Consider the following 23,882-nt stretch of genomic DNA (forward strand, 5'->3'; position numbering starts at 1 on the left):
CCCCTCCTCCTCTTCCTCCTCCTCCCCTCCGTGCGGATCGCAGCCTCGGCCGGCCGGATAAAGTCCCCTGCCGAGGCGGAGGGCGGCGAGCAGCCGGAGCGCCGCGCGGGAGCTGGCCGGGAGCTCGGACGGGGCGATGGCGGCGCAGGGCGAGGCCAACTTGGCCGTGGTGGTGCGGGCAGCCGGCGAGCTGTGCCTGGTAGGGCGGCTCTGTCTCTCCCGGGCCCGGCTGCAGGGATCGGCCAGCGGGCGCCTGTTTGCAGAAGCTGCCCTTCTCTCTCTCTCCCTTCCTTCCCGGGAATGACGCGGCCAAGAGCCGGCGTGCCAATGGGCCGGGGGGTGGGTGGGACCCGATTCCCGCGGATGTGGGCGCCGAGCAGCTGGAGGGGCGGGGGCTCCTTGGGGTCTCTCGCGAAGTCACCCCTGGCCCAGCCAGGACTTAGCAAGGGGGAAGGTCGGATATTTGGGGTTAGGAGACCCTCGTGTCACGCGAGAGAGCCAGGAAAAGCGAGGGTTACTTGAAATTGACCGACTGATCGTCAATGACGTTTTCTTTCTTTCTTTCTTTCTTTCTTTCTTTCTTTCTTTCTTTCTTTCTTTCTTTCTTTCTTTCTTTCTTTCTTTCTTTCTTTCTTTCTTTCTTCCTTCCTTCCTTCCTTCCTTCCTTCCTTCCTTTCTGTCTCTCCTCTCCCTCTTCTCTCTCTTCTCTTCTCTTCTCTTCTCTTCTCTTCTCTTCTCTTCTCTTCCCTTCCCTTCCCTTCCCTACCTTACCCTACCCTACCCTACCCTTCTTTTCCCTTCCCTTCTTCTCTTCTCTTCTCTTCTCTTCTCTTCTCTTCTCTTCTCTTCTCTTCTCTTCTTCTCTTCTCTTCTCTTCTCTTCTCTTCCTTCCCTTCCTTCCCTTCCCTTCCTTCCTTCTCTTCTCTTCTCTTCTCTTCTCTTCTCTTCTCTTCTCTTCTCTTCTCTTCTCTTCTCTTCTCTTCTCTTCTCTTCCCTTCCCTTCCCTTCCCTTCCCTACCCTACCCTACCCTACCCTACCCTACCCTATCCTATTAAAAGGCACTTTAAAATAGTAGCCAAGAAGAATAATTTTCCCCTCTGCAGGTTTTCCCTTTACCTGTCCACTCATTTGCAGAATGCTCTTACTGAACCCCTCCCTCACTGTGTGTGTGTTTTAGCAAATGAATCAGTATGGGGGGAAAAGGCCCATTATTAATAATTTTATGGCAGTGATCTGGTTCCTACATACTGCTAAGCCACAGTTGGTTTAAACATGGTTTCTCATCTGAGGTTGCCCTACAAAGCCATTGCTCCACCAAGGTGGCCATTCGACATCATATGAAAAGTAAACAATTGACACGTTGGCTTCATTTAAAGAATGCATCCTGTCCGGGTCTGGTTTACAAAAAGCAAATGTTTGCCAAAAAGAAAATAGTGTTCGTAAATTTTTGCTTTTAAAACTAGGGAGGAATCAGAGTTGGAATTTTGCATCCAGACCTTAATGAAAAGGCCAAGGAACTTTTTGGCAGCGAGGTGAAAAAATTCCCCATAGAATTATCATTTTTAAGGAGAAGCAAAACAATAGAATAAAATGGGGGATTTGCCACTGTTAAATGGTTTGGTGATTGAGACCTTCTCATCTTGTGACATTTACCTGATTTCAGAATCAAGACTCACAAGCTAATCATTAAACATACTTAAATATTTTATGGCCACAACCGTTTAAGATATATGTTGCAATGACAAGGCAGAGTTCTTTGATCATGAACAACTGAATCATGATGATCTTTATTGGAGTCTAGTCTTGCAGTTATACATATTTTTAGTTATCCTCCATCACTGGTTAACTTTGGTTACTGCTTAACTTTCATTACTGTTTAGCACAGTAATCCATAAAATTAATTATCTCTAGTTAAAAGTCTAACATATGTTGACTTCCTCTCTCTAATCCTCCTTTAGATTAGTGACTTTGTTTACCTGAGTTGTATTTGCTTGGAAACATTCTTGATCTGAGGTTTGCCATCCGAGATTGGAACATTCCTGCAATTACAACTCTACAGATATATCCTTTCACCTTTCCCCAGTTAGTACGAAGTTATTATCTTTATCAGGCTTTATTTTCTTGGAGGATTTAAAATATAATCTGTTTCTAAATGATGCTTGGAGGTTGCAGTGGTGGGATTCAATTTTTTTTTTTACTACTGGTTCTGTGGGCGTGGCTTGGTGGGCGTGGTGTGGCTTGGTGGGTGTGGCTTGGTGGGCATTGCAGGGAAAGATACTGTAAAATCCCCATTCCCTCCCCACCCCACTAACCTGCTTTCCAGCTCCATTCTCCTGTGCAGGGCAACAAAAGAAGACCCAGCCAATCAGCGCGGAGAATAGATGGGGGTGGGGCCAGACAGAGGTGGGATTTGACGGTTCTCTGAACCACTCAAAATTTCCGCTAGTGGTTCTCCAGAACCGGTCAGAACCTGCTGAATCCCACCTCTGCTTCTGAACTTTCACACTTGTGCTGGAGCCCCTGTCCTCAGGGAACTTATCTCTAACCTTCTCCCAGCCTAGGGAGAAGTTCCCTGAAGATGGGCTCCAGAACGAGTCCAAAACCTCAGAAGACAAAACCTCTGGTCCTGTTGACCAACCCAGATTGGATCCTACAACATTATCCTTGGACATGTATATTGGGCCTTCAATCTAATTTTGTCCAACTATTTACAAAGTCTGCATTACTATTACTGTTAATCTTCTCATCACTCCTTATCACCCATCCCCTCCCACTTGTGATTGTAGGACTGTAACTTTGTCACTTGTATTCTTAATATCTATATTGACTGTTTCCTAGTATGATTCGAATGTTTATTGTACCCTCTGGATATGATTAAGTGTTGTACCTTATGATTCTTGACAAATATACTTTATTTTTTCTTTATGTACACTGAGAGCATTTTCACCAAAGACAAATTCCTTGTGTGTTCAATCACACATGGCCAATAAAGAATTCTGTTCTGTTCTGTTCTGTTCTATTCTATTCTATTCTATTCTATTCTATTCTATTCTATTCTATTCTATTCCATTCCATTCCATTCCATTCCATTCCATTCTTCTATTCTGTTCTGTTCCGTTCCGTTCCATTCCTCTCTTCTCTTCTCTTCTCTTCTCTTCTCTTCTCTTCTCTTCTCTTCTCTTCTATTCCATTCCATTCCATTCCATTCCATTCCATTCCATTCCATTCCATTCCATTCTCTTCTCTTTCTTCTCTTCTCTCTTCTTCATTCCATTCTCTTCCATTCCATTCCATTCCATTCCATTCCATTCTCTCTCTTCTCTCTTCTCTTCTCTTCTCTTCTATTCCATTCCATTCCATCCCATCCATCCCATCCCATCCCATCCCATATTATATTATATTATATTATATTATATTATATTATATTATATTAATTATATTATATTATATTATATTATATTATATTATATTATATTATATTATATTATATTATATTATATTATATTATATTATATTATATTATATTATATTATATTATATTATATTATATTATATTATATTATATTATATTATATTATATTATATTATATTATATTATATTATATTATATTATATTATATTATATTATATTATATTATATTATATTATATTATTATATTATATTTTCATTCTTCATTGAATTAGCCAAAGATATTACTTGGCCCTGTTTCTGTCCAGTATTTCTTTTCTTTAGAAAGTGATGCACCATCGAAAATGGCTTGAAAAATGGCTGAAATCTTTTTCCATCTTTGTTTGGACTTTTTTTTTAAAAAAATCCTCTCCCGTCACACTTGTAAATTATTTAGAGTTTTTCCAAGGATTCACTCCTCATTCTAAAAAGCTGCAAACCCTAAAAAAAAGAGAAAGAAAATGCAAATGGTGCACCCCTATTCTTGGTGGAGAATAAAAATTTGAATTTTAAGTTGTTGGCCAGCAAGGGACAAGTCAGACATGAAATAAGACTGCAGGTTTTTTCTTATGAAAAGAAGTGAAAGAGGGATCAAGGTTGACATGATAGCAGTCGTCCAACATTTAAAGGGTTATCACAAAGAAGAGGGGGTCAAGCTATTCTCCAAAGCACCTGAGGGCAGGACAAAAAGCAACGGATGGAAACTAATCAAGGAGAGAAACAACCTAGAATGAAGGAGAATTTTCCTGCCAGTTAGAACAATTAATCAGGGGAAGTTGTAGAATCAGAAGTTGTAGATGCTCCAACACTGGAGATTTTTAAGAAGAGATCAGACAACCATTTGACTGAAATGATATGGGGTTCCCTGCCTCAGCAGTGGTTTGGACTAGAAGACCGCCAGGGTCCCTTCCAATTCAATCTATTATTCTGTCTTATTTGCATTTATTCCCCCCCAATTCAATCATGTCTAATTCTCAATACTTCCTAGACAAGTCCCTGCAGTCTTCTTGACAGTAATTTAATTTAATTTAATTTAATTTAAGTAGTTTGCCATTGCTTTTTTCCTAGGGCTGAGAGAAAATGATTGGCCCAAGGCCATCCAGCTGGCTTCTTCTAAGGCAGGACTGGAACTCACAATCTCCCTTAACCATGTCACCAGTCTCTATCTCGCTCCCTCTCCCTGTCTCTCTCTCTCTCTCTCTTTCCCTCTCTCTTTCTCTTTGTAACTGCACATGCATAAATCCTTTATGGGATTACCTTTGTAATGCAAACTTTCTGTACACCAGCAATTATCCTGGTGCTTTTTAATTTTTTAATATGAAAGAGGAAATAGTGGGAAAGGAAGCCCTTTTATGTCCAAACTAGAACTCCCCTTATGTGTATATCGAATTATTCAATTCAAATCTTAACCGAAGTGTCCAAATTAGTGTGTACAGTTTATACTTTTTAACTATGGTCGTTCCTCCAGGTGTGATCCTGGAAAGAAGCTTGTGTAATTGTACAACGAAAAGCAAATTCTTCATAACCGTTGATCCTTGAATTGGCAAGGAATTTCCAGGGCAGACTAGCTGATTTAATTTTGGTATGAGCAGCATTAAGGTTTCGTGTAAAACTGAACCTTCCTTAACTTTCTTCCCCCCCCCCTTTCTTTCTTTCAGGAAAACCGACCAGTTCCAGAACCTGGTCCTAATGGTAAGTTGAGATATTCACTTTTTAGAATATCATCACTTCATTCTCAAGTCAACAGACATGTTGAAGGAAGGTGATGAATAGGTTTGGATGGTGAAAGCTGTGTTCCAGGGAACAATTGTTACTAAACCAGTCTCATTTATTTGCTAGATTTTATCTTCACCCTGTTTTGTTTATTAGGCATTCTGCTGTGTAAATATTGTTCAGTGAAATGTAAAAATAGGAAACATTTGAGGGCTACCCCAAGCTGAGTTGTTTTTTTTTGCAGATGTTTCGTTAAGCAAACTGGGTAACATTATCAGTGCTAGCAATGAAATGTTTGCAAGAAAGCAACCCAGCTCAGAGAGCCAAGGACCTCTCACTTCAACCCCAAGCTACAAATATTCTTCTTTCTTGGTATGAATGTCTTGGGATTCTATACCATGCAAACAAAGCACATACAAAAAGAGAAGGCCAAAGAACAGGAGACAGACTCAGAAGAAGAGGAAGGGACTACATGAAACACAGTCTTATGGCAGCATCAATTCTGGTTGAGGCAACCAGAAACGCCAAAACCAGAACTTTGTATTTCCTTTGACATTCAAAGTGGTAAAAGAGGAAGAGGAGGAGGAGGAAGAGGAGGAGAGGAAGAAGAAGAAGAAGTAAAAGAAGAAGAAAAAGAAAAAGAAGAAGAAAGAAGAAGAATGTAGCTTTTCTTTAACAACAAAATATTGCAATTCCTTCCCCTTTTCCTAATCCAGTCCATTAGGGAGATGTTTGTCTGAGATGCTTCCAGATGTTACCTGGATGTTCTGGACTTTAAAAAAAATGCTCCAGTCCCTTTTGCCAACACCTCCATATGTCCATCAGGGCCACCTTATGTCTTCAACTTAGATTTCAGCAAGGCATTCGACAAAGTAGACCACAACCTACTTCTTAGTAAGCTAGAAAAAAGTGGAATAAATAGCACCAACACCACTAGATGGACTCGCAACTGGCTGGCAAACCGTACTCAATGAGTAGTCCTTAATGGGTCTAAGTCTACATGGAGGGAAGTAAGCAGTGGGGTGCCACAAGGTTCTGTCTTAGGCCCAGTACTCTTCAGTACCTTCATTAACGACTTAGATGAGGGAATAGAAGGAGAATTTACCAAATTTGCAGATGAGACTAAGCTGGCAGGAATAGCTAACACCCAAGAAGATAGGCTCAAGATCCAAATGGATCTTGACAGACTAGAACACTGGGCTTTATCTAACAAAATGAAATTCAATGTAGAGAAAAGTGAAGTCCTACACTTAGGCAAGAAAAACCAAAAGTACACATATAGACTGGGTGAAACCAGGCTTAATAGCAGTAATTGGGAGAGAGATCTTGGAGTCTTAGTGGACAACCAGCTAAATAGGAGCCAGCAGTGTGCAGCAGCAGCCCAACAAGCTAATGCAATCCTAAGTTATATTAACAGAGGGATACAATCAGGATCAAGGGAGGTACTAATACCACTCTATAAAGCCTTAGTAAGACCACACCTAGAGTACTGCATCCAGTTTTGTTCATCACATTACAAAAAAGATGTTGAGACGTCTAGAAAAAGTACAGAGAAGAGCAACCAGGATGATGAGAGGGGACTGGAGACTAAAACATAGAAAAGTATGGTTACAGGCATGGCTAGTCTAGTGAAGAGAAGGACCAGGGGAGACATGATAGCGGCCTTCCAATATTTGAGGGGCTGCCCCAGAGAGGAGGGGGGGGGGGTCAAGCTATTTTCTAAAGCACCTGTAGGTCAGACAAGGAATGATGGATGGAAACTGAACAAGGAGAGATTCAACCTGGAAATAAGGAGAAACTTTCTGACAGTGAGAAAAATCAACCAATGGAACAGGAGTTGCCCTCAGAAGTTGTGGGAGCGCCATCACTTGAGACTTTCAAGAAGAGATTGGACTGCCATCTGTCAGAAATGCTGCGTGGGTGGGGAGTTGGACTAGATGACCTACAAGGTCCCTTCCAACTCTGATTATGTTATCTGTTAGCTCTACATATTTGTTTCTTTTATCATTATGATAAAAATTGCCCAAGCTCTGGACGCCAAATGACCGGATTTAAGGTTCAGCTAGGAAACCAGTTGCCTGGAGGAGTCCAGCAGCTTACATTGGTGTGAGCTGACAAAGTATGGCCTGAAATTATTAGTCCCGGGTACAGGTATTGCAAAGCCATGTTCTGATGTGACTCTTGTACATGATGGGCAATTTCCTTGATTATGTCTTTGTACTCACCATGAATCAGTGTCTGGTAAATTGGAGTTGCCCCAGGGTTTTGAGTTATCAGTTCTGGAATTTATAGGACACAGGTGGATTTTAGGGTATGATTTGATAGGCAACATGAGTAAAAGAAATATATCTAGGCCATGTATTTGGTTGTGTCTGATAATTGTATCTCTATAATGTTCTGATGATCTCCTGCAGAACTGGGGAACAATTTCTGTAGAAATATTCTTATAGCTTTGTAAATATGTCGTCCTTTGGCTATTTTCTTGGAACTGGATCGGATCCAGATCATTCTTTCAATAGACTCTTGAGATTTAATAAAAAGAAGGACTAGAGGGGACATGATAGCAGTGTCCTGATATCTTATGGGTTGCCACAAAGAAGTAGAGGTCAACTTATTTTCCAAAGTACCAAAAGGCAGGACAAGAAACAATGGATGGAAACTAATCAAGGAGAGAAGCAACCTAGAACTAAGGAGAGCTTTCTTGATTGTTAGAACAATTAACCAGTGGAACAGCTTCCCTCCAGAAGTTGTAAATGCTCCATCACTGGAGGTTTTTAAGAAGAGATTGGACAATCATTTGTCTGAAATGGTATAGGGTCTCCTGCTTGTGCAGGGGGTTGGACTAGAAGACCTCCAAGGTCTCTTCCAAGTACGTTATTCTGTTATTTGGATCAGTGGTTGCCAACCAGTGGGCCGGGGACCACTGGTGGTCTGTGAGAAAATTTTGATGGTCCACAGAGAAATGTCACCCCCAGAGCACCCCACAAAGCAATTAATCCAGGCTGCGCGGGAACACAAGGCTGCGTCATCCACATGGCCTGCGGGAACACAAGGCTTGCGCCGCTTGCATTGCAAACAACATGAGGTAGTGAGGGGAGAGGGGGAAAGAGCGGAGAGAGGAAACTTGCCCCCACTCTCCCCTCTCGCCTGGCCACTGGGCTGCTTCTTTCCGCTTCTTTCTTCTTCTTCTTTTGGCTGCATGCAAGGAAAAGTCTTTCTTTCTCTCCCCCAACCTCTGCCAGAAATGAGTCTTTGGGACCCTGCAAGGTCTCCTGTTCCAAGAGGCTGCACCGGCGTGACAAGTCTCACAAAGACTCATTTCTGGTGGAGTTTGAGGGAGAGAAAGAAAGACTTCTGCTGCTTCTGCTGCTTTCCTTGCACGAAGCCAAAAGTCTCTCTCTCTCCCCGAGAATGGAGCTGGAGACAGTATCCTGTGATCCCAAATAAAGAATGATCAATCGGTAGGAAAATGGGGTGGGGAATTTTCCTACAGACTTTTTTTGGGATTTTCCCAGGGTCTCTGGTCCGCAGGACTTAAAATTATGAGTTGGTGACCCCTGTGTTTTCAAACAGGACTTAGGGGAAGGCATAATGGTGAACTGTTGGCTACCACAATCTGGAAATTAATGCAAGTTGAGTTTTCTTGATTTCTTGACTCTAGTGTATTCCATGATATAGGAAGTCCGTGATTTGTAATCAGTTGCTTAGCAACCTTTCAAAGATTACACCTGACCTTCCTTGGGTCTATTCATGACCGGGATTTGAAGTTCTGACAGTTGGACCCCAAGATCATGTTGAGTGAACTTCAGGGGCTTGGCAACACAACTGAATTTACGGATGCAATGTCTCATGGTCATGTGACCAGATTGTATGATAGTTTTGCTGAAAACTGGCCCTTCTGGTTTGGGGCAAAACTGCACATAGCAAACTATTGGTTTCTTAATGAGTGACTGCTCTAAACAAGGTCATAAAATCGAGTCGATCATGTGTTTGATCCATTTTGCAGCCATCACAATTTCCAGGCTCAATTACGGCCATAAGTTGTATTGAATAGAATCAGATTGAGCTCAGACCGGAAACCTTCCTTTTAGGAATTATTAAAGGTAGAATACCAAAAGAAATAAAATATTTATTGTTACATATCACAACAACTGCCAGAATAGCCTTTGCACAGGTATGGAAAACCCCCAATATTCCTAAAGAAGAACTGATATTACAAAAAGTAACAGAAAGTGCCGAAATGAATATGTTAACGTTGAATCTGAAAGAAAGGGATGACTGATTGTTACATAATCTGGAATAAATGGTGTGATTGGTTAGCAAACAGAACTAAAAAATAAGACAAGAAACTTAACTGTAAGAAACCTCAAGAATGTAAAATGTAAATTTGTAAATTATGTAAGAATATAGGAATAACGATAATAGTTAAAGTTATTAATTAATATTAGATAAATATAAATACAATGTGTTAAGATATTTATGATAAGAATGTGTATAGATGTCAAGAATGTTGTTGAAACTATGATGCTTTATGTTGAAAATTAGAAACTCAATAAAAACATATTTTAAAAAATGTATTGAATCAAATCAAATAGAATAGAATAGAATCAAATAGAATAGAATAACAGAGTTGGAAGGGACCTTGGAGGTCTTCTAGTCCAACCCCCTGCTTAGGCAGGAAACCCTACACCACTTCAGACAAAGGGTTATTCAATCTCTTCTTAAAAACCACAACTTCTGAAGGCAAGCTACTCCCCTGATTAATTGTTCTCACTATCATGAAATTTCTCCTTAGTTCTAAGTTGCTTCTCTCCTTGATGAGTTTCCAACTTTCCACCCATTGCTTCTTCTCAAGTGCTTTAGAGAATAGTTTGACTCCCTCCCTCATTAGATGAACTAATTAACCATATTTCTGTTTCTTCTAAAATCTGCCCCTCTTTGCATTGTAAGTAGTAAGGGTCCTCAAAGGTGATTTCGCTCTCTGATTTATCTCTTTCCTAACAGAAGTGCTTTTGAAAATGCACTCAGTGGGAATCTGTGGGTCTGACGTCCACTACTGGCAACATGGACGAATTGGAAACTTCGTGGTGAAGTCTCCAATGGTGCTGGGCCACGAAGCTTCGGGAACCGTTGTGAAAGTGGGCTCTTCAGTAACCAAGTTAAAGAAAGGTGAGCTGAAGCTGTTCCCAGGTCACCTCCACCTTTCCTCTTAGTATCTGAGGAGTAAGGATTGAACAGCATGTACAAACAGTTGGAGGTAGGGTCAATTGCTACCGATTTGGAGTAAATACAATTGAATTGTTGGGCTTTAGGACTAAAATCAGCTGTAAAAAATAGTGGAATCGAGAAAAACAATGGTTTTATTTGGGGCAGATTTGTTTATTTATTTTCTGCGGTGGTGGCTGTACTGGACTCTTTCATGTCCCTTTCTCTACAATCCCTCCCTCTGTCCCTGAACTTACAAACCATCTGTCAGTCCGAGCTCCATTCAAAATCCAAGAAAGAAATACTTCAACTCCATAAATTAGAGCAAAGAAACTTTTACTGAATTTTAAAGTGGTAGCTACAGGTAGAATTCTGAATCTAAGAAATTAGGCGCGCAGATCACATATACAAAGGGGTGAAATTGATCCCACCCCCCCAAAGTCCAAGATCTTCTTCCAATTAAAAGTTCTGAATGTGATCATGTGGGCAACTGCAGGTGGTGATGAGGCTTCTGTCCGTTGACCTTGACATATTTTGATAAAAATTAGCAGTTGCGCAGTAGAAAGACAGTTGAGCAAGGAAACAGAAACTTAAGAACAAGAATTTTATACTCCCCCTCCTCCTTCTCATTTACAGCACAGGAATGTAACACCTCCAGCTTTCTTCCCTTCCAATCCCCCCGTTGCTAATGACATGCTAATGACAGCCGAAAGATGCAGAGCAGTGAGAAAGATGCATAGCAGTAGATGAGATCTTGAAGGCTGACACCATCCCACAAAATATTATACGGTCTTTGACTTTAAAAAAAGTTGGACAACCACGAGTTGTAGAAATGTTTATATGCTGCCTTTAGATCCACCCTTTTTTCCCTTAATGTAGCAGCAGGTCCATCTATCTTCTATCTGTCTCCTAATATCCTTTGTGTGAAATGTGACAGATCTTCTCAGAAGAAGAACGGAGATTTTCAAAGAGGTGCCTTGTCAGGTTGGAACTGAGGGGAAGTTAACGCTAGGATTACACGATCTTGTGGGGCCTAGGGGAAGAGCAAATCCAGAAGTTTCTAAGCTATATTTCCTTCTCTTCTGAGTTGACAATTCTTGTCATTTGATCCTTACCTCAGCTTGACTATCCGTAATATGACTGGACTGCTCTAATGATTACCAGAAATGCTTTAGGGCTCTTAGGTTTCATCAGTGTTCAGGCGATAAATGTTTAATATTAATACGTAATAATTCGGAGTATCTGTTTAGAGTTAAATGGTGTGAATGGGTCTCCTAGATACACAAATCTCTTCAGTGGGTCATTTCCCCCCCGCTTTCTCTCCTTACAACCTTGTGGTCTCTTTAGGTGATCGAGTAGCTATCGAGCCTGGCGTTCCTCGAGAAATTGACGAGTTCTGCAAGATTGGACGTTACAACCTCTCTCCGACCCTTTTCTTCTGTGCAACCCCTCCTGACGATGGGAACCTGTGCCGATATTACAAACACGATGCCAACTTTTGCTACAAGTCAGTTGCGATTTATTTTTATTTATTTTTTGATTTGTCAATTGCTTACAAGATAATAGGTATAAGTAAAAACATAGTTATGAATACATGGATACATATAAGAAAAATGAAAAAATATATAAAAGAAACAATAGGACAGGGATGGTAGGCACATTGGTGCGCTTATAAACGCCCCCTACAGACCTCTTAGGAAAGGGGTGAGGTCAATAGTAGACAGTCTAAGGTTAAAGTTTTTGGGGTTTGGGGAAAAAAACCACAGAGTCAGGTAGAGTATTCCAGACATTGACCATTCTGTTGCTGAAGTCGTATTTCCTGCAATCGAGTTTGGTGCGATTAACCTTGAGTTTGTATCTATTGTTTGCTCTTGTGTTGTTATGGTTGAAGCTGAAGTATTCATTGACAGGTAGGACATTGCAATGTATGATTTTATATACTATACTTAGATCAAACCGAAGGCAGCGTAGTTCTATGTTTTGGGGGAAACCAGATCATGAAGCTAACCAATCTGAGGCACTGATGTAGGGTTTTCCCTGGGTTTAATCGATTTTGAGTAGCGTGCAGTCTCTCTGAATGGCTTAAACTTGGGTTACAAACGGACAGAATCTCAACCGCATAATTGAGATTGAAACCTTAAATCATCCTAAATCACAACACAGCCATACATAAACTGGGAATCTTTAACATTCAGAACCAAAGAATTAGCCCATGGTCTGAGGCTGAATCTGAGATCTTTACAAGCAAAGCAAATGTTTTTTTGATCCCAGTCTTTCCTTTCCCTAATGGATAGACATAGCACAATTCCAATTTTCTGCTCAAATCAGTGTTGTTTCCCCCCCTGGATCATTTCAGTGGTCTGGAAGGAGGAAAAAAAACCAATTTAATCACAAGATAGCAGTTTTTACACATATTTCTAAAGTGTTCAAAACCAGCAGCCTGTAAAATTTAGAGATTAACTAACACGGGAAGCAAAATGCTTGTTTAGTTCTGCAGAGGATGGAGAACTTAAAAATGATGACCAATATTTATTGATTGAAATGATTTATATGGCTGCTACATCCCACAGCAATGACCCTGGGCAGTGCACAGTGATTAAAGGGAACAATTACAAAACAACATTCATTCATTTAAGGAGTGTTTGAGTTCACAGAAGTAATTCTGACCACAACCAATCAACCAGTAGAGCTAATTCAATTTTCTGCTCTGATGCTTGGGACAATATGTATGGATAAGTTTCAGATGTAACAGAGAGATTAGGTAATGAAGAAGCAAAGAAACTCCTATAAAGGAGAAAATTTGTAGCTCTGGGTTGAAATGAAGGTGCTCTCTGAGTTTGCTTGTTTTCTTGCAGATGTTTCATTACCCTAACTTGGTAACATCATCAGACTGATGATGTTACCTACTTGGGTAATGAAACGTCTGCAAGAAAACAAGCAAACTCAGAGAGCATCAAAAACCCCTCAAAGAAATTCCTCCTCAAAAATACATTTTTATAATTCTGCGAGAGGCAAAACGAGAGAATATTATTACATATTCCCTTTCCACCATTAATCCTTTTCCTCCGCAGTTCTTAAAAATGATTTGAAAGTTGTAATAATTTTTTGAATGTGTTTTGAATTTGGAATAATTTTTGAGTTCTTTGCATATTTCAGTAATTCAATGAATTTTTCCTCCTCCCATATTGTTTAGACAGTTTTATTTTCTGGGTTCCAAAGTCCTGAGACAAGCAAAGAGGACTTTGACCATTTGTAGTTAAGAGACTGGGAGTTGTCAGCAAGGCTCTGTTACTGTTTTCCAAGGAACTGTTTTCAGATTAAGACTCCTCTTAAAATAGCAGAACTCATGTGCATACAACAGCAACACCCGCAGGCAGTTGGGACTGGCTGATCTAAAAGCGCGATAATGCCAGCAAGATTAACTACAGCTTTGAAATAAAGGAAGTAACAGTCTTACTCCACACCATTTGTTTGCAGAATCACTTGTGGTGGAGAGTTTTGAAGAAGTAATTGTATATGTCAGTTCTAGAAGGATTAAAGGATTGGCCTGAAATTCGTCTCTGAAACCTCTACTTACTGCTAATCAGTTACGGGATGAAGGACTGTCACCTAATGGTCTTTGGCATGCTTACCTAGAAAAAATATATAGAATAGAGCTGGAAGGGATCTTGGAGATCTTCTAGTCCAGCCCCCTGCTGAAGCAGGAAACCCAACACCATTTCAGACAAATAGCTGTCCAGTCTCTTCTTAAAAACTCCAGTGATGGAGCACCCATAACCTCTGAAGTCAAGCCATTCCACTGGTTGATTGTCCTCACTGTTATGAAGTTTCTTCTTAATTCCAAGTTGTTTCTCTCCTTGATTAGTTTCTATTCCTTGTTTCTTGTCCTGCCCTTTGGGGCTTTGGAGAATAATTTGACCACCTCTTCTTTGTGGCAGCCTCTCAAGGTCTGAAATACTGCTCTCATGTCGCCCATAATTCTTCTTTTATTTAGACTAGCTAGACCCAAATCCTGCAACTGTTCTGCATATGTTACAGTTTCTGGATCTTTAATCATCTTAGTCGCTGTTCTCTGAAAGTCTTCCAAAGTCTCAACATGTTTTAAGTAGTATGGTGATCAAAATTGGTTGCAGTATTCCAGGTGTGGTCTTACTAGGGTTTTGTAAAGCGGCACAAATACTTTGCGTGATCTTGATTCTATGTCTCTGGTTTATACAATACCCAGAATTATATTAGCTTTTTTGGCTGCTGCTGCACATTGCTGGCTCATATTATTACATGATATGATATTGTAAATTTCTGTGTCAGAATTTTAATACAGCGACTCTATGTGGCTTACAATATAATAAAAAGTTAAAAAGCACTAAAAACAATTAAAATTAGAATACGAAGATGAAAAGTTAAAAGAGGAAACAGTGGTGGATAGCACAGAAAGAATAAAATAAACCAGAGTTCTCCTTCCAAAGGAGCCTAAAATGGAATATATATTTCACAAACACGGAGGGCCCAACATGTTTTGGAGTCAATATTATTCAACATTTTTATCAATCATCCAGATCAGGGTTCTCCAAATTTGGCAACTTGAAGACCTGTGGACTTCAACTCCCAGAATTCCTTTGCCAGCTGGGGAATTCTGGGAGTTGAAGTTTCCAGGTTTGGAGACCCCCTGAAATAAATGATTAAAAAGGCAGGACCAATCTTTCCTTATCTGTTCTTTGCAGCTGTGTTGGAACACCCAACTGCTTAGACGTGCCAAGGTATTTATTTCCCCAATTATCCCTTGTCACTTAATGGTAGGTCCAGATGAGAATTTCAAGGAATGACAATTAACTAGCTAGGTAACAACTAACTTTAGCATCTTGTGTTTGTGCTTAATTTGTGTTAAATCATTGTTCTTAGGTTTTTAATGTTTATGGTTTAGAAGTTTGGAGATATGGAGACTCTGGTTTCTACTTCACACACACTTATGGAAGTTCTTTGGTCTTCTTGCAGACTTCCAGACAACGTCACCTTTGAGGAAGGAGCGCTTGTTGAACCTCTTTCAGTTGCAATTCATGCCTGTAGAAGAGCCGAGGTGACACTGGGGAGCAAAGTCTTCATTTGTGGTGCTGGTATGGAAGACTTCGACATTTCTTTGATTTTTCTAAAACGGATGTATTATATTAGTCCCAAAGGATGCTTCTTCCCAGTCACAAAAATCGCTTCCATCATCTCCATATCCGAATTGGAGGCCACTTTGGATGTGGCATCCACGTTTCTCTTCCAAAAAGATTCTGTCATTGCTTTTTTTTTTTTTTTAATACAGCAAAGACCATCTTTACTGTGGTGCTTTTATTGTTTTCCACTAGTGCTCTTTTTATAATGTCGTTTTGTCCTTTAAAAAAGGAAGACATTCCTTAGAAGTGCCTGTTGACTATGTCAAGGACCTTGGAGTTCTCATTTAGTTTAGTTGGCTTTCTTGTCATTGCACCTCGTACAACGAAATCAAACACCATCTTCAGTGCACATCATGACCATGAAAATAAACACAAACACACATCCTTCACACTCCATACATTGAACCGAAAACCCGCAACACTGCACCAACACTGCACTATATAGTAGAATTCAAAAGAGCTACTGCCCTGGGATAGAAGCTGTTTTTCAGCCTATTTGTCCTTGTTTTTAATGTTCTGTACCGTCTGCCAGATGATAATAGTTCAAAAAAAGGGTTCCCAGGATGAGATGGATCTTTGAAAATGTTTTGAACTTTCTTAAGGCAGCGGGAGCTATAAATATATTCTTATATTCTGTATTCTTACTCATGTCTATACTTATACCAATTATCTTGTAAGCGATTGACAAATCAAATGAATGAATGAATGAATGAATGAATAAATAAATAAATAAATAAACTCTGTGCAATGAATAACCAGACTTCATTTTGATGTTCCTCCATCCCTCTGTCTTCTTAGGACCTATAGGGCTCGTGACTTTGCTTATCGCTAAGGCGATGGGAGCAGCGCAAGTGGTGATTAGCGGTAAGATCAATTTACAATCTGGATGTCTTACTTTCATGTCTGTATTTGCAATTCGGCTTTCCAAGTTTACACGAGATACAGGATTAGTGTTATCTGGGTAAATGCAGAGCTGTTAAATTGGACAAAGGAAGAAATATCATTCAAGACGAGAGGCAAATCTAGCAAGCACCAAGTTTTTTTCTTCTTCTAAATCTTATTGATGTCTTTTGCATCGATCATGAAGAACGACCGTTCAATATAAGTCTGGCATGACTTTTGGTGAGTCCACAGACACATCTGTAGAGTCTTCTTGTCATCTTCAGGGATATGTTTTTGATTTTCCCAATCAAAATCACCACTTTTTCTAGAGTCTCAACATCTTTTTTATAGTGTGGTGACCAAAACTGGATGCAGGACTCTAGGTGTGGTCTTGCTAAGACTTTATAGAGTGGTATTAATACCTCACTTGATCTTGATTGTATCCCTGTTAATGCAATCTAGGATTGAATTTTCCTGAATTCTACTAGCCTTCTCCCACCTTCTCAGTATTTTTTTGGTCTTCTGAATGTTTTCATGGCAGAGCTGAGAGTTCTACTTACCTTGGGAAAGTGCTTTTGGGTAAACTCTTTAAAGGTGATCCCTAAAATTCTGCTACAGTACATATCCAACTTATCCTAGCTTATGGACTTCTGCAGAGTTGAGGTTTTGGCTGAAGTGGTTCCCTGAAACTTTGAGTCCTGAGTTATCAAAACCAGCACCCAAACCATAATTTTTAATGGAATAGAAGGTTATAGGAATTGAACAAATGAGGATAATAATCATGTCGACTGTGTTTAAGATACAGGACTTGCTTTTAATTCAATCTAAATATAAATGAAACCAAATTTGACTTATGTTTTATTTCTGCTTAATTCTGGAGCCTGACCTTCCCATGTCAATGTAACATTTGCTTTGACATTGTGCGGCCCTGGGTAAAAATCTTATTTGTCCATGGCTTTGCTTGCTCCTCACATAAGTGTTTCTAGGAACATGAGCGTAAACACAATAGCTTGGAATGCAAGAAATGCAGTTGCTCTCTGACGTTGGTTCAATGCTCAAATATATCCAAGGTAGGAACAATAGATTCTATTCTTTCAGCTGATGAAATTTCTTGAGCATTTGCAGCGCCTTAAAGACTAACAGAGGAACTGCTGTCAAAAGTCGCTCTCAATTAATTCTAATATGCCAGGATCATTCAAAAGTTGTTTATGTAGATCAGGTTCTGTCGACTTAAGGCAGAGGTCTCCAAACTTGGCAACTTTAAGACTTGTGGACTTCAACTCCCAGAACTCTCCAGCCTGGCAGAATTCTCCAGCTGTGCAAAACGCAGTCACTGAATTGGTAGTAACACTGGTTGAATCCCACCCCTGTTCTGACCCAAACCTTGTTCCAAGTAAATAAACTCCAAACAGAGATAAAAGCAAAATCTTTTAATGCCTCTCTGTGAATTCTGTTGTTCCACGCTTAAAAGGCTATTAAAACTAATTGTCTCTGATAAGAACGAGCCGTGCCAAGGTTGTGCAAGGCTGCCAAGAACACTAGATTAAGTTGCCAAGAAATATTCCAAACAAAAAGTCTTCAATAACAAACCAGGATAGTTCGAACGTCCACAAGGCTTGAAGTGCAAGAACTTCTTTGCTTCCTGCAAAGAATCCTGGTCTCTCAGGCTGGCTTTTATCCCTTGAGGGAGGGGCCATTACCTTGCAGCCTTACTCCTGAGTCGCCTGTGCTGCTACAGCTGCTCTTTCCTTCGAGCAGCCCTGCGCACATGTGCACTGGGCACAGGCTCCTCAGGGACCTCTTCCTCACTGCTGCCAGCCTCCACAATCTCCGAAGGCAGCACCCCACTCTCCGATAGTCCTGGCCCCATCCCTGCCTCACACGCAGGCCCCTCGCCTGAGTCCTCCTCGCTCTCTGAGACCTCAGGCATCTGCACCTGTTGCCAGCGAACCACAACACTCTTTAATTTGGTCATACCAAGAGACGCCACCCCTCTCAGATAATAATTAAATGTTTTTTTTATGATTGCTATGGATTTTTGCTTTCTTTGCCTATAGATTTGTCTGCTCCACGACTTGAGAAAGCCAAAGAAATCGGAGCGGATTCCACCATCCAGGTCAAGGGGCAGAGCCCCGAGGTGCTGGCCAGGATGGTGGAAAGCTTGTTGGGTTGTATGCCTGACATTACCTTGGAATGCACTGGGGCCGAATCCTGCATCCAGACTGGAATCTACGTGAGTGTTTCATAGCTTAATGTGATGACCCAGGGTGGGATACAAAACAAACACAGTCACAGAAAACAGGTGAAGCCCCTTTTATTCCTTCACTTTGCTTCCAACCAGGCAAGATAAGGGCTGAAGGATGTCCACAGATAACACACAGTGGGAAGGACACCAAACTCAGAGAGGAACCATAAACTAGAGATATTTCCACGCTTTGTTTCCAGCGTTCGCCCGTATGCATGTCCGTCCTCTTATCCAGTTGTCACAGCTGCAGCCCATGAAGAGGATCAAGGCCCTCTCCTCCCCCGTCGACCATGTCTCTCCCTTATCCTCTCCTCCTGCGTGCCCTAGGATGGATAGGGGATGGGCCTGGGTCCTCCTCTGACTGCTCAGCTGGCCTCTGCCCTTCCCCAGCCTCCTCCACAACCTCCGGAGCCACACTTCCACTCCCTGTCAGCTGTTCCTCCTCTCCCTCAGAGTCAGTCTCCACCAGGGACATGACACATAAAGGCATCAAGAATGAACTTCAGTCTCTCTGTTGCGGGCAGTTGAGGAGGAGAGACTGAGGGAAATTCTAGAGAATGGGAAACCTGGATTGTTAAAGTGGCCAACATCCTATGATAGATGCACAAATACATTTTTTCACGCCTAACTCAAGGCGTCACACCTACCTAATACTCCTCCCTCCTGTTTTCTCACTAGTACAACTCCTTTGTAGACTTCCTGTAGATTGGAGAATCTGAAACCCACATTGGAGAGTTCTTTGGTAGCTTCCAACTTGGGTGGCTTCAGGCGTGGGATTCTACCGGTTCGGACCAGTTCAAGCGAACCGGATGTTAAAGTTACAGCTGGTTCGCCGAACTGGTATTTCAATCGAGCATCTGGCAGCGAACCGGTTGCTGGGATTGTTGAGTCCCACTCCTGGGAGGCTTGATAGATGAACCTTCTCAGTGGTGGCCTTTCAAATCACAGAGTTCCCTTTTTGGGTGGGTCCATTGGCATTGTTGCTGTTGGCCTTCAAGCTCTCATGGGACACCATAACGTTCACAGGGGAAACAAGGCGAAAAAGTGATGACATGTGACACGATGGCATCATCACACAAGTGACGTGTCCTTCATACCTGATGTCAGTTTGATGTGATGATGTGATGTTTGATATCAGTGTGGCTAATTCTGGAACTTCAGGAGGTTTGATGTCCTGATGTTTGACGCCATGGTGGTTTGTTATTGCTGGGTGACACTTCTTAGACTTTTCATGGATCTTCTTTGCTCCCACACTGCCAGGAAGGATTTTATCCTAGTAGTAGAGCACAAGATTTGAATATCTGGGGTTCTAGGTTCTATCCTACTTTCTCCAAAAGGGACAGGAAAAACTCTGGCCTGAAATAGCAATCATGGTGACAATCCTGGAATTGATGGGTGTTCTGGAGGAAATGGCATCTTCTTTTATTTCTTTAACCCCATCTCAATTTTTACTCTTAGGTCTAGTTTAATGAAATGTATGCCTAGTTTAATGAAAACAAGGACTAGGGGTGACATGATAGCAGTATTCCAATATTTAAGGAGCTGCCACAAAAAGAGGGAGTCAAGCTATTCTCCAAAGCATCTAAAAGCATGACAAGAAGCAACTAATCAAGGAGAAGTCCAAGGAGAACTAAGGAGAAATTTCTTGACAGTTAGAACAATTAAACAGTGGATGACTTGCCTCCAAAACTTGTGGGTGCTCCAACACTCAATGTTTTTAAGAAGAGATTGGACAACCATTTGTCTGAAATGGTACATCAGGTCTCCTGCCTGAGCAGGGGGTTGGATTGGAAGACCTCCAAGGTCCCTTCCAACTCTGTTATTCTGTTATGGTAGATGGAAAGATAGGCATGTTGACTTCTGGAGAAGTTGCTCCAAGACAAATTCCTCGTGCGTCCAATCACACTTGGCCAATAAATAATTCTATTCTATTCTATTCTATTCTATTCTATTCTATTCTATTCTATTCTACTCCATTCCATTCCATTTCTCTTCTCTTTCTCTTTCTCCTTCTCCTTCTCCTTCTCTTCTCTTCTCTTCTCTTCTCTTCTCTTCTCTTCTCTTCTCTTCTTTCTATTTCTTTTCTCTTCTGTTTCTCTTCTCTTCTATTTCTCTTCTCTTCTACTTCTCTTTCTATTCTATTCTATTCTATTCTATTCTATTCTATTCTATTCTATTCTATTCTACTCCATTCCATTCCATTTCTCTTTTCTTTCTCCTTTCTCCTTCTCCTTCTCTTCTCTTCTCTTCTCTTCTCTTCTCTTCTCTTCTATTTCTTTTCTCTTCTGTTTCTCTTCTCTTCTATTTCTCTTCTCTTCTACTTCTCTTTCTATTCTATTCTATTCTATTCTATTCTATTCTATTCTATTCTATTCTATTCTATTCTATTCTATTCTATTCTATTCTATTCTATTGCATTCCATTCCATTCCATTCCTCTTTCCTCTTCTCTTCTCTTCTCTTCTCTTCTCTTCTCTTCTCTTCTCTTCTCTTCTCTTCACTTCTACTTCTACTTCTACTTCTACTTCTACTTCTACTTCTACTTCTACTTCTACTTCTACTTCTACTTCTACTTCTCTTTTCTTCTATATGAACTTGGATCTCCTTATTTCTTCTCAGGCAACCCGTTCTGGTGGAACTCTAGTTTTGGTGGGTCTGGGCCCAGAAATGGTCACTTTGCCCATCGTGAATGCAGCGGTGCGTGAGGTGGACATCCGTGGGATATTTAGATACTGCAATACGTAAGTATTACTCATGGATCTAGAGGAGCAAATAGAGACTTATTTTCCTCATACCTGGGGCATATTTCATATTTTTATGTAAAGGTGATGACCCGGAAATATGTTGTCTAAAATTTGTTAAAAGGGGAAAGGAAGAAAGAGAGGATATAAACTGGAATGAGAAAAGATATGGGGAAAAGATTGGGAGGAGCAGCAGTAAGAAACAGGCATATGAAAGAAAGAAATATAGAAATAGTAAAATGTTGAAAAAAAATTGTTTTTTTCAGAGATAATGGTTGATGAATTAAAAAGAGGATCCTGCAGGGTGACAAGGGGTAATAAGAATATCTCTGCAATTAAAAATATTTAGAAAATAGGGTAATATAGATACTGATAACTCTTATTAAAAATTAAGGGGGGGAAATATGCTGTGGAATTCAATTGAAAAGATGTAATGATTAATGGTTTATTGGGAATTAAGATGAGGGAATAAAGGTATATTCTAATTATTAAGGTGCCACATTTAAAATAGTAAAAGGGGGGAAACCTATAGCAGCTATTTTGTTTTGTTGTCACAAAATTGTGTTGCTAAGGAAATATGGTAACACATTCTGCATTGCTTTTATCAAGAGAGTATGGACGAGTTTGAAATGGATAGAAAATATTGTACAATATAGGTAATTTAGGTACATAATGTTTGGTGCTTAATCTAAACACTATTGTGCAAACTTCTAATACCCTGAACCCAAGTAAAAAGAGAGATAATTTTTTAAAAAATGTAATTTAAATACAAATTTAATTCATTTAATTGATGTTATTTTAATACATTCAAATATATCAACTTGAGCTTTCAGTTGCAACCCTCTGAATTTTCCTCATTATTTTTGTTGTAACAGAGTGCAACTGCGCATAATTCTCGAATTATGACTGCAATTGAGCCCAAAATTTCTGTTGTTAAGTGAGACCGTTGTTCAGTGAGTTTCGCTCCATTTTATGACCTTTGTCGCCACAGTTGTTAAGTGAATCACTGCAGTTTTTAAGATACTAACAGAGCTGTTAAGTGAAACTTTGCTTGACTTTGGCTTTGCTTGTCTGAAGTTTGTAAAAAGTGACCACATGATCACCAGATCACTGCAACCATAAACCATAAAGTCATAAATGTGAGTCAGTTGCCAAGTGACTGAATTTTGATCATGTGATCATGGGGATATGGCAATGGTTGTAAGTGTGAAAAACGGTCGTAACTCACTTTTTTCGGTGCCATTGTAACTTTGAACAGTCACTAAATGCATTGTTGTACCTGTATATTTGTATTTAGAAGGTCACATCACCTCTATTCTTGGCGGGTCTTGGAAGTCTCTAAGAATAATCCTTGCCACAATCCAGCCGTTCAAATGGGTGGGATTTTACTGGTTCGAACCGGTTCTATAGAACTGGTTGTTAAGATTCTGTGCAGTTCGGAGAACTGGCAAATCGTTCCCCTGGCTGGTCCCGCCCCTCTCCGCCCGCCCCTCCCCACCCACCCAGTCAGTCCAATCCCACCCCTGCGTTCAAAATCTGGGCATGTGTGCAATTCCCCTTTTTGTCGTTTGCTTTCTTCGCAGGTGGCCCATGGCGATCGCCATGCTTGCATCGAAAAAAATCAACGTGCAGCCCCTGGTGACCCACCGTTTCCCCTTGGAAAAGGCAGTGGAAGCATTTGAGGCAACCAAGAAAGGGATCGGGATAAAAATCATGCTGAAATGTGACCCAAAGGATCCGAATCCCTAAAAAAAGCCAAGGAAAGTCATGACGTCCCGTTCTAGTTTCCTGTTAGAGAAAGAAAGTCCATGGAGAAGAAAATACAAACAAAGTGAATCAGAGCCTTAAATGGATTGATAAGGTGCTGCCTTGTCAAGGAAACAAACCTCATGCAAATTATTTGGAAATTTGATGTACTTCAACCTAAAAGGAGACCTTGAATTCGGATGAATAAATGACCGCTGTCATTACAAGTGAAATGTGTCATTGGAACCTGCGCCCAACTGTCAAATGAGGTCTCCGTGTTTGATTTTCACAGCTCCCTGGGTCTAAAAAGGGGAGGGCAGGACTTCCTAGGTCAGGTGTAAGGACTTAAGGTTCCACCTTAGCATGCTCATTTGGTAAACGTGGATGTGTTTGGTCCATCAGGATCCATTCAGAATTTGAGAAAAGAGTCCTTCGTGATCGTTCTGATCCACTGCTTGCAGACTTTGAAGCTACGACACACTCTTCCTATCAGTTCAGAAGTTCCTGCAGGAGTTAGTATGAAGTTCGATCTAGACCCAATTTACATGGAGACAATATACAATATACCTATAAACATCTGCTGGGAGTTTTGGACTATAATCTTGTAAGATTATCTAAAGCGTGAATAAATGGCACAGAAAGTAGGGCTATCAATTCTCCATTCCATCTGAAGAAATCTTTCCTTCCTTCCTTCCTTCCTTCCTTCCTTCCTTCCTTCCTTCCTTCCTTCCTTCCTTCCTTCCTTC

The 23,882-nt window shown here is 40.6% G+C and overlaps 1 protein-coding gene across 2 annotated transcripts; it reads left to right on the forward strand.

Annotated features, from left to right (window-relative positions):
* The first annotated feature begins 44 nt into the window (after positions 1-44).
* Positions 45-23,369, forward strand: SORD (sorbitol dehydrogenase). Of its 2 annotated transcripts, none has more exons than XM_087972738.1 (9): positions 45-199; positions 5,108-5,141; positions 10,167-10,331; positions 11,715-11,874; positions 15,360-15,478; positions 16,322-16,387; positions 18,463-18,638; positions 21,269-21,390; positions 22,974-23,369. In XM_087972738.1, the coding sequence occupies exons 1-9, from the start codon at positions 137-139 to the stop codon at positions 23,137-23,139; spliced, it is 1,071 nt and encodes a 356-aa protein (XP_087828864.1). In that variant the 5' UTR covers positions 45-136; the 3' UTR covers positions 23,140-23,369. The 2 variants fall into 2 exon arrangements, with proteins under 2 accessions (XP_087828864.1, XP_087828865.1); XM_087972739.1 differs by lacking the exon at positions 45-199 and adding an exon at positions 1,990-2,083.
* The last annotated feature ends 513 nt before the right edge of the window (positions 23,370-23,882 follow it).

This window comes from Notechis scutatus, chromosome 11, assembly GCF_049901735.1.
Source record: "Notechis scutatus isolate UNSWTSFEM ecotype Mainland chromosome 11, rNotScu1.2, whole genome shotgun sequence".
Taxonomy (NCBI): Eukaryota; Metazoa; Chordata; class Lepidosauria; order Squamata; family Elapidae; genus Notechis; species Notechis scutatus.